General features: G+C 38.8%; 1 protein-coding gene across 3 annotated transcripts in view; it reads left to right on the top strand.

Moving 5' to 3' along the window:
• Positions 1-12,111, top strand: part of LOC126248838 (tyrosine-protein phosphatase 99A-like) — a 482,348-nt gene that overhangs the window by 424,557 nt on the left and 45,680 nt on the right. For all 3 annotated transcript variants that reach the window (XM_049950255.1, XM_049950254.1, XM_049950256.1), the window contains 2 exons: positions 914-1,039; positions 10,914-11,080. In XM_049950255.1, the coding sequence (XP_049806212.1) occupies positions 914-1,039; positions 10,914-11,080 (293 nt within the window). The remainder of the gene's footprint in view (positions 1-913; positions 1,040-10,913; positions 11,081-12,111) is intronic.

The raw sequence follows: 12,111 nt of genomic DNA, 5'->3' as shown, positions 1-12,111 counted from the left end.
GTTAACTCATTTCTGTCAAATGAAATCAACAAAATGAATTTCATTTGTGGGAATGTGTGTAGATATGTGTATTTGTGTGTTCTTTAATACATGTTTATTTGTTCAGTGTTTATTAATATTTAATTTGGCTTGTGTGTCATTGATAGCACACAACCTCTGTAGTTAAGTAAACTGTTTTTCCTGCTTATTACTGCTATCTCATATTTGTGTGTGTGTGTGTGTGTGTGTGTGTGTGCGCGTGCGCGTGCATGCATGCTTGACTTGCTAATGAAGTCTTGATTAATGGGTTTAGTTGCAACTCGTTGCTTTGTCTCTGTCATGCCATTGATGTTACCAGGATGGATATCTACCCGAATGTGCTAAAACATATATTTTTCATTAATGACCAAATGAGTTGATGTAAACTGCAAAAAATATGTACAATCATCAAACATGAGATTTCAAATTCTGGAGATTTGTTCACTAAAATGATTTCTCCAGATTCTGTTACTGTTGTTCTGATTTAGAAGAAAAGTATTATTTATGTAGTAGATTCAGCTATGTAAAAAATGATTGAACATGTTATTTGAAGCAAATAAAAACAACAGGGTAGTTTTCTGAATCTTGTTCCAGTGCATTGTATCACTGACATAGTTATCCAGGTTATCCCAACATATTTTATTTATTGATGTCAATGTAATTTGGATTGTTAATGTTTGGTTTAATGACTGAAAATTGTTGTTGAACTGTGCTGCATGCAGTGTTTCCCCAAAATATTACAGATATGCGGTGGTGGTATGTGGCTTTATGTTAACAGAATGTTTTGTGCACTATTATTGCATGTAAATGTGTATAGACAGATATTATGTTGTTAGATATTTAACACTAGCAATCTGATTTCAGCTGTACAATGTCATTTTTTTGTGGCTTACAGAGAAAGTGTGACATGTACTGGCCAAAAGAGGGAACAGAAACCTATGGTGTAATACAAGTGAAGCTAGTCAAAGAAGATGTAATGGCAACATACACAATTCGGACACTGCAAATTCGCCATTTGCGAGTAAGTTATGATTTTAATTTAATAATCCCCATATTTACAGGTAAATAAAAAAAATATTGATATAAACTTCCATGTTTAAACATACTCTGTCTTAATAGTGTATAACTGTTTTTAATAAATAAAGTTCATACATGTTTTTCCCAATATTGCGGCATTACTTAAAGTGACAGTAAGATATTTGTGAAAAAGAAAATTAGAAAGTGTTTTCCTATTTAATAGTATTATCATGTTCTGCCAGCAAAAATGGAAAATTCAGTTAATGGAAATAAAGAATAAAAAATATTTTCCAGTTGAGTATCACTGTATTAGGGTCCTGAGAGATTGGATAGTTATCAATGAATTAATTAGAAAATCATGTCACCCTTCAATGAAAACAAAGTCTTTATCATTTTCTCAAGGATTACTACAGGACACAAGGACATTCTTCAACTGTAGGTGTATATAATAATTAATTGGTAGCTACAGTTTCATGATGATTTATTGCCTCATTTGGTTTCGACTAATGAGTAGTCGACATCATGTTGTGTAAATTGTACTATCTTCATTGCAAATGCAATAATCATAACTTGGATTCGAAGTTCATAAGAATTCAATGAAACGCAAGAAGCAAGTACACACAAACCAGGAGAGGTCCCCAGCAGTAGGGTTGACTTTTTGAAACCATCTATATGGTTATGTAGGTTAAGATCCCAGGTACCAAACAATGCAGCTGTTCACCCTGGCCGGCCGGTATGGCTGTGCGGTTCTAGGTGCTTCAGTTTGGAACCGCGTAACCGCTACAGTCGCAGGTTCGAATCCTGCCTCAGGCATGGATGTGTGTGATGTCCTTAGGTTAGTTTGGTTTAAATAGTTCTAAGTTCTAGGGACTGATGACCACAGATGTTAAGTCCCGTAGTGCTCAGGGCCACTTGAACCATTTGTTCACCCTGGTGGGCCCTCATTTGTGAGTAATTGATGGAAAAAAATTTGGAATCTTGTGTCACACTGAGTACCATTTTTATTATTTAATCGTATGGCTGGGACCTCACGTCGGGCAGACCGTTCGCCGGGTGCCGGTCTTCCAATTTGACATCACTTCGGTAACTTGCAATCAATGAGGATGATAGGATGAGGATGAGGACAACACAACACCCAGTTCCTGGGTAGAGAAAATTCCCGGGAATTGAACCTGAGCCCAGAGGATTGACAATCCATCATGCTGATCATTCAGCTACCGGTGGCGGACACTCAATACCATTAAAAAAGTTACATAAAATAGTCTGGTTATGTGGTGTAATGGATAGGATAGTAACTTCACATACAGGAGCTTGTGGGTCCGCATCTTGTCGGAAGCAGTAATTTTTTTAAAATTATTATTTAAAATTTATCTTTTGATAGTTTTTTATTTCTAAATTATTATTTTTATCTTTCAATAAAGATTTAAAAATAAACAAAATGACTGCCTCATCATTTTAATCATAAATCAACTTCTTCATTTCCTCTTATTTTTCTTCCTGTCATTCATTTTCCACTCAAAATCTTTATTTATGTGTTTTTAATTAATTTTATGTATTAATTTTTATTTAATTTCTTTTGTTTTATCACCCAGTTTTCTTGTCCACATTATTGCATTCATTGTATCTATTTCTCTTAAAATATTCATTGAACTTATAAATCCTTCTTTCATTTAAATCTTCATCTGTGCTATTTTTGACCATAGTGCAGTAGCTGTTTATATTAGGTTTTAAATGTTTGTATGAAAACGAAAAACACATTTTTCACACTACTGCACAGTCAATATGAGTAGGTTATTTGGTCTTTTGTTTTTTAACTGATAGATCAGAATTTTCAAATAATTGAATATCATAATAGATAAATATAATAAAATTCATATTCACAAAAATTCTGATTGGAAAAAGGTTAGTGTAAAGAAAAAGAGAAACAAATGAAAAAAGTTCATACGGTGATTAAAATAATGTAACAATGGAATAGAAATAAAAAAATTACATTTAAACCGATTAGTTGAATAAAAATAATAATCACAGTCATTTTGATGAGATTCAAACCCACAACCTCTAGAATGTGAAGCTAATATACTATCCATTACACCATACAACCACATTATATAATACACGTTTTTAAGGGTATTGAGCATCACACAAAATTCTAAAAATTTTTTGTTAATTACTCACAAACAAGGGCCCAACAGGGTGAATGGCTGCAGTGTGTGATACCTCGAACCTTAACCTACATCACCATACATTTGGTTTCAAAAGGTCAATCCCACTACTGGTGGACCTCTCCATGTAAGTACAAAGCTCACATATAATTGCTATAACTATGTTGTAAACAAATTGAACTGCTTGAAGGATTAGTCTGCTTACATAGCTCTGAAACAGCTTATGATTTTGTACTGTAGAGTTTGTTATGGGCAATAGCTATTCATGTACAAATCCCAAAGTAGAAAAGGCACACACACACACACACACACACACACACACACACACACACACACACACAGAGAGAGAGAGAGAGAGAGAGAGAGAGAGAGAGAGAGAGAGAGAGAGAGTGTTCCTGTTGTTCCCGTTGCCATGGGGAATGGAATAGTTTAGTGTGTACTGCAACTGGGATTTCATTAGACAATTGCACTGACAATTGGTGTAACAGTAGAGCACAGGATTTAGAAGATGCTTGACATTGTAGCAAATAATCATGTAACTTGCTTGCTGATAGAAGATGGTGCAGATATCAGCTGAAAATAATTCCACAAAGGAAAATAAAAACTGTTTATTCAGTTCTTTTTATTTATTTTTCTTCATCTGTTCAACTGTATTTACTGTTTTCTAGTGTACATCCTATCAACTTCAAAGCCAAATGGCTCCTTATTCAGGCACACAGGGTCAGAAATTGATGTACATCCACAGCACATACAGGGTGTTTCTTTTTCCACCTTGTACAAATTCTAGGGATTGATCGATGAGAGGATATGGAACAAAAAAGGTCTGATGAACTTATCTGTAAATGCATGATTCCCCTACTAGAGACCATTTCTTCAATTATGCTTTGTTACAGAGACTGTGGTCTAATATGTGCTGTAACATGTAGCCACAGTTACAGTATGCATGGTTTCCTCCTAGAGGGTGACACTGTTTCTCATGTCATGCCCTAGCATCCTCTGCTGCCATAGTCAATGGTAATGTTGTGTCATATTCGCTTCTCATGCTGACTCACCTTGTAGTGGAGGTGATACAGCATTGTACACAATGCTTCTGTATTCGAGTCGAGAGCTTTCCAACATGGTATTAACTTACAGAAAGGCAAATGGCAATGTGCGGTGGTCAGCAAGGTTGTATCAGGAGACCTGTCCCTGCCGACAACAACCATACCATTCAATGTTTGGAACTATGTTTTGCTGTTTGACTGAGACAGGGTCATTTCAGGAAGCAGGAAATCATGAAGGATGTACCCGAAATGTTCGGACACCAGACTTGAAGGAAAATGTGATTAACACTGTGGAAGGTGATCACCGTGTCAGTACCAGGCAGTTGGCCTGCCAGTACAGGGTAAGCGAGGCGACAGTGATGTACATTCTCCATGACTATTGTTACTACCCGTGTCACTTACAATGTGTGCAGGGCTTACTAGTGACAGACTTTCCACATCGGGAGCAGTTTTGTCACTGGTTTCTTCACAAGACAACCATGATTCTGGGATTTATGTCATCCATCCTATTCACAGTTGAGGCCACCTTTATGTGGCGTGGTATTTTCAACTTTCATAATGGTCATCTGTGGAGTAGTGTGTAGATCTCCCATGGTATGGTGACAGCAAATCATCAGCATCAGTGCAGCTGGAATGTGTGGGTCAGGATAATTGGCGACTGTGTTTTGGGACCAGTCTTCCTTCCACATTGCCTATCAGGCTGGAACTATTGGCGTTTCTAGTGGGTGACTTTACCTCCCCTGCTGGAAGAAGTGCCATTGATGATTTGAAGGATTACGTGACTGTCTCATGATGGTGGTCCAGCCCACTTTGCCATTAATGCCCAGATGCATCTGAGTTGTGTCTTCCCTGGTCGATGGATCAGATGAGGGGGTCCAGCTGCATGGCCTGCTTGTTCACTGGTTCTCAACCTGTGCGATTCTGGTTATGGGGCCATCTCAAAAGTACCATGTGTGCAGAGCCATTCCAGATGTGGAGACACAGGAGTAGTGTATTAATGCTGCCTTTGACACTGTTCAGATGCAGTCTGACTGATGCGAACATGTGAGACAGAGCATACTGTGGCATGTACACACATACGTTGAGGCACATGGAAACCATTTTCACCACATACTGTAACTGTGGCTGCATGGCAGCTTACATATTGGACCCTCTGTAATGATGTATGATTGAATAAATTTTCTCTAGCATGGAAACCATACATTTCCAGACATAAGTTCATCAGACCTTTTTTGTCCTTTTGTATCCTCTGATCAGTCAGTTCCTAGAGTTTGTACACTGCGGAAAAAATTGCTCTGTATAACATGATGGCTGGCATGAGACAACGGCTATCAACTGACTGGCACAACCAAACTGCCAGTTCAACCAGTTCTGCATAGTGAGCATTATAACAGCTTACAACATATCAGAACTTTTTTCTCCCACTGGATCAAATAGAGCTCATATGTTGTTCTTAGTGAGGATAAATCATCAGACCTGAATGTTGTAACTGTGGATAGTGGGAAAAAACTAACAGCATCTTTATAGCAACTAATGGTGTCTCCAGGATTAGGAGATGAAATTTTAGACACACAAATGTGCTTTAGACCAAGGAGCTCTAGCAAAAATTAGCAAGGATGTATGTGCCAGCCATGAAGATCTGTAATGTATCATTGGCATATATGGCCATTAACTTGTTATTGTCATCAAAAAATTCTGAAAGAGCTATGAGGAACCACTACTTGTGCCTACCGATATGACGACAACTTCATTATGAGTACTTTTTCATTTCTCAAACAATGATTGGACCATGTTACTGGAATAATTGAAAAGAGAAAAAAAAGATTGTCGTGATGACTTTATGTAGTATGAAAATTATCTCAGCAGTTATGCACTTGAAAGTCAACATTTTTGAAAGCCACAATGCTGGGGGAGAGATTTCAGTAACTTCTCAAATTCCTCCAATTTAAAAAAATCATCCCAAGCTGAATGCTTGCCAGCCGATAAGAGCTTTCATGTTTCTGAATTTTGGAAGAAGTTAATTGAAAATTTTGTTTGTTTGCTGTTATCATCAATGAAATATAACAAAAAATTCACAGTTACTTCAAAGTAAAACACAGTGCAGTTCACTCAGTTCATGGCCAACAAATTAGATAAATAGTCTCAATGTCTGAATTGCTGCTCATGTGCAGACAAAATACATGTGTGACACATTTGTTTATGTTAGTAAGGAGAATGCATATCCAGGAAAACAAATGTTTCGAGACTATCTTTTAATGTGCCTCATGGAACCATTTCTAAACCAAAAAATAAATGAGATGGCAGATAATATGTTTGCTTCTCTAGCTTGCTAAGAAATTTGAGAGAGAAGAGCCAGATTAGTGGCAACAATAAGGAAGTTTCAATTCAAAATCCTTGATAATGGGAAGAAGATTACTAGTGAAGTATGCTTGACCACCATCTACGACTAATTGCCAAGAGAGACAGCACATTTATTTATTTATTGAATGTACATCAATGAATGCAGAAGGGTTGGCACTTTAATAGTGGCAACTATTTATTTACAGCTCGTACAAAATAGATACATGTTTCTAAGTTTTACTGACCTTCAAAGTAGTCACCAGCATTGTATATAACCCATTGTCAGTGATGTGGAAGTCGTAGGATACTCTTAGCAGTGCCAGTTGTGTTGACAGTTTGAGTGGCGTGGTCTATAGGCTACCGAATTTGTAGCGGTTCTGAAGCGAATCCCGTGAAGAGTTTCATTCAGTTTAGAAATCAAGTTGAACTTACGAGGGCTTAAGTCAGGGGAGTGCAGTAGATGGTATAGCACTTAGCAGCCCCATCAGCCAAACAAATCAGTAACAACTTGCACTGTACGTGCTTGAGCATTGTCCTGCAAAATGACGGTCATATCCTGCAGAAAGTGTCATCACTTCTGTCTCTATGCTGTTCAGTTTTGGAACACAACCTACGACCAGCTTAGAGACAGAAGTGATGACACTTTCTGCAGCACCTGACCATCATTTTGCAGGACAATGCTCAAGCATGTACAGAGCAAGCTGTTACTGATTAGTTTCACTGATGGGGCTACTAAATACTATACCACCTACTGCACTCCCCTGACTTATGCCCTTGTGAGTTCAACTTGATTTCTAAACTGAAGGAAACACTTCACAGCATTCACTTCAGAACGGCTACAAATTTGTCAGGTAATAGACTGCTCTGCTCGAACTGTCAACACAACTGGCACTGCTAAGAGTATCCTACGACTTCCACATCACTGGCAACAGGTTATACACAATGCTGGTGACTACTTTGAAGGTCAGTAAAACTTTGAAACACGTATCTATTTTCTATGAGTTGTAAATAAATAGTTGTCACTATTGAAGTTCCAACCCTCATACAGCAACGAAAGAAAAACAAGTTTGTAATTTTCAGGTACTTCACATACTGAAACAGGAATAGCAAAAGAGGAAACCAGGAACTGTGACTTCTATAAAAATAAACAGTAGAGGTTTGTTGTCAAATGACACCTCCCCCCCCCCCCCCCCATAATATAAACCTATTAAAATTGTTTCATGAAGGAAATGGCCTATGTATTGCTGTAAATGCTACATTCATCTAGAGCACAGTAACAAACCAAAAAATTAAAATACAGTAAGTCATTCTTCATATATTAAATGAGCTGAGCAGAGAAAAATATTATGGGAAACAGCATAGAGGAGGCCAGAAGACAGAAGAAGTTGCAGGATGAAGTTAAATGAAGAAACAGAAGTAATGTTAAATCAGCATCTCCAAATAGAAGACAACTAACAACCCCTTTGAAAAGTACCACAAAACTGTGTGCAAAAAATGTGCATATAATTATCAATTTTCTGTGCAAAATATGTGTAGAGCTTACAGTGACTTGTTATGAGCAATACACTAAAGCCAAGTGCTGAAATATAAACTACATGTTCCAATTGCACATAGACTGAACTAATATCAATAAAATTATATCTGAATCACTATAAATTTAAGCACTTTTTAGGGTAGTGTAGTTAATCTGTTCCTCAGCACATTCTGTGTATTTTGTTAATGACAGACAAAAATAATCACAGTGTGGGATAATATTGATGACTTTATAAGAAGGCTTGCTCAAAAGAAATTCCTCTGAATGTTTTTGTGTGAGTGCTCTTAATACTTTTTGAATAAAACAGACATTATTAACATTCTAAATCTTTATTATTCATTTCTACATATTAATATACACTCCTGGAAATTGAAATAAGAACACCGTGAATTCATTGTCCCAGGAAGGGGAAACTTTATTGACACATTCCTGGGGTCAGATACATCACATGATCACACTGACAGAACCACAGGCACATAGACACAGGCAACAGAGCATGCACAATGTCGGCACTAGTACAGTGTATATCCACCTTTCGCAGCAATGCAGGCTGCTATTCTCCCATGGAGACGATCGTAGAGATGCTGGATGTAGTCCTGTGGAACGGCTTGCCATGCCATTTCCACCTGGCGCCTCAGTTGGACCAGCGTTCGTGCTGGACGTGCAGACCGCGTGAGACGACGCTTCATCCAGTCCCAAACATGCTCAATGGGGGACAGATCCGGAGATCTTGCTGGCCAGGGTAGTTGACTTACACCTTCTAGAGCACGTTGGGTGGCACGGGATACATGCGGACGTGCATTGTCCTGTTGGAACAGCAAGTTCCCTTGCCGGTCTAGGAATGGTAGAACGATGGGTTCGATGACGGTTTGGATGTACCGTGCACTATTCAGTGTCCCCTCGACGATCACCAGTGGTGTACGGCCAGTGTAGGAGATCGCTCCCCACACCATGATGCTGGGTGTTGGCCCTGTGTGCCTCGGTCGTATGCAGTCCTGATTGTGGCGCTCACCTGCACGGCGCCAAACACGCATACGACCATCATTGGCACCAAGGCAGAAGCGACTCTCATCGCTGAAGACGACACGTCTCCATTCGTCCCTCCATTCACGCCTGTCGCGACACCACTGGAGGCGGGCTGCACGATGTTGGGGCGTGAGCGGAAGACGGCCTAACGGTGTGCGAGACCATAGCCCAGCTTCATGGAGACGGTTGCGAATGGTCCTCGCCGATACCCCAGGAGCAACAGTGTCCCTAATTTGCTGGGAAGTGGCGGTGCGGTCCCCTACGGCACTGCGTAGGATCCTACGGTCTTGGCGTGCATCCGTGCATCGCTGCGGTCCGGTCCCAGGTCGACGGGCACGTGCGCCTTCCGCCAACCACTGGCGACAACATCGATGTACTGTGGAGACCTCACGCCCCACATGTTGAGCAACTGCGATGGAGCTCCGTATGCCACGGCAAACTGGCTGACACTGACGGCGGCGGTGCACAAATGCTGCGCAGCTAGCGCCATTCGACGGCCAACACCGCGGTTCCTGGTGTGTCCGCTGTGCCGTGCGTGTGATCATTGCTTGTACAGCCCTCTCGCAGTGTCTGGAGCAAGTATGGTGGGTCTGACACACCGGTGTCAATGTGTTCTTTTTTCCATTTCCAGGAGTGTGTATCAACATAGTTACTCTGGCAATTAACACATTTCTTCCAACAAGAAACAAGTTTGTTGACACCATCAGTGTAGAATGTTTGACTTTGTTGACAGAGCCACAAATTCATATCTATTTGCACCACTTCAGCACTATCATAGTGAAGTGTTGAAGATGTACTTTAAGTTTTGGAAACAGATGAAAACCAGGTGAGGCCAAGTCGGGACTATATGGAGGATGATCATTGACAGTGAACCTAAGGCGTCAGATTGTTGCAGGTGTCACAGCGCTAGTGTGTGGTCTGGCATTGTAATGCTGAAGGGGAGGGTGCTCCATGTGTGGATGAACTCTTCTGCAGTTAGAAACTTGATTATCGCACACTGTTTCTCACACACCAGCATAGTTACTTTACACACTACCATGTTACATACCACAATTTTGAGCCCTCTAGTGGTAGAGGGCTGCAAATATGTAGACATGAAGAACAATGATTCAGAATGTTAATAACATTTGTTTTATTTAAAAAGCCTTAAGAGTTATCATATAAAAAATTCAAAGGTTCAACTTTTCAGAACACCCTCATATATAAATTAGAAACAGATAAATTGAAATGACTCCTTCCCTCTATTATAAGAGCATTACTTTCTCTGATAATGTAGTGTTAAATAGTTTAAGAGCAGCCACTGACATATGTGGTGTATGTATACAATTTATTTGCAATGTATCAACATGTTCCACATCATAATGAACTACATGCATATGGTTTATGGAACAGGCAACAAACTAAATTATGTGAGTAACTGATAACATCACATTACATTAATACTTGTTCCATGAATCATGAATGTGGTATTTTGTAATGATGTGGAACATGTCAGTTTAGCATAAGGTTTCTTTGCATCAATTACTCCTTCTATATAAAAATTCATCTTTTGAATAGAAAGAGTAGTCAATCAGAAATTCTTTTACTTTGTTTGTAAATGCTGGTTGCCTATCTGTCAGACTTTTAATGCTATTTGGTAAATGACCAAAGACTATGTGGCAGCATAATTTATCCCTTTGTGTGCCAAAATCAAATTTAAACCAGTAGTAACTCTTATATTGCTTGTACAATGATTATATTAACATGTTTTCTCTTGTTTTCATGCATTTGCAGCTAAAGAAGAAGAAGCACAGCCTGTGTGAGAGGCTTGTGTATCAGTATCACTACACAAACTGGCCTGATCATGGTACACCAGATCACCCACTACCTGTGCTTAGCTTTGTTAAAAAATCATCAGCTGCCAATCCGCCAGAGGCTGGCCCTATCATAGTTCATTGCAGGTGTGTATAAAAACACTATCTATCATGTGTAGCAAAATCTGTTCACTATACTGATGATTTCTATACAAATTAAATTATTATAGAGGTAAAAAATGTAGAAAAAATAGAAGAAAACAGGTATTTTAAAATGCCATTGTTAACTGCAATCAAGCCATTTCTATGTGAGTTTATCAGATCAGAGACACATGTATGTGTATTCCTGACCTATTACTCAGTATAATGTTTTAATAAAAATCAATAATTCACTGCTACTGACTCCTGAAGAACAATAATCAAACCAATATACAAAAATCATGGATTTACTGATTCAGTTACTTTTATTTTAAACACTTCTCTCCGTTCCAATTGTCATGCCATCGTGAGGTGTATCAAGAAGATTTTATGTTGTGGAATGTATCTGTGACACATGCACGTGTCATCTATTTGATAGACAGTGATGCAGAAAGAACATTATATCACAAGTAAAAAGTGACTGAAGCAGTATATAAATGATGAATTTGTGTATTATCTAATTAGTTTATGTCCATTACAAATAGTCCTTTATGCACAAGATATTTCTTAAATGATAGCATGATAATTTGATAATTAAAAACACACCCTGTAAGATTATTTGGCACTGGATCCAGATTAGGGAATAAGTGGAATATGCCACACTTTGAACGTTTTCCCCCACACATAGCCAATGTATAATAGTGTAGTCATGACGATGCAACACAGTCCCAGACATGTTTAAAATAAATGCACCACATCTCTCTCTACAACTTCCTAGACTTAGCAGCTGCTTGTTATGGTGTATGTTAAAAATGATATCAAATATCAGCATGTCTGTAATTTGTCAAATGTGACACTCCAAAATGTGTGCAAGACATGGTGGCCCCTGACAGCATATTCGGGCATCATTTCAAAATGGGAAGTATGTGACAGCTGCCTGGTAACTTGTTTACAGCACACATGCCTTTGGATATATTCACTTTCTCATTGTAGCCAAAGACATAAGCAATTCAGTACAATTTTCCAAAAGTAATTTCAGA

This window comes from Schistocerca nitens, chromosome 3 (assembly GCF_023898315.1).
Source record: "Schistocerca nitens isolate TAMUIC-IGC-003100 chromosome 3, iqSchNite1.1, whole genome shotgun sequence".
Taxonomy (NCBI): Eukaryota; Metazoa; Arthropoda; class Insecta; order Orthoptera; family Acrididae; genus Schistocerca; species Schistocerca nitens.
This window is presented reverse-complemented; position numbering and strand designations above follow the sequence as displayed.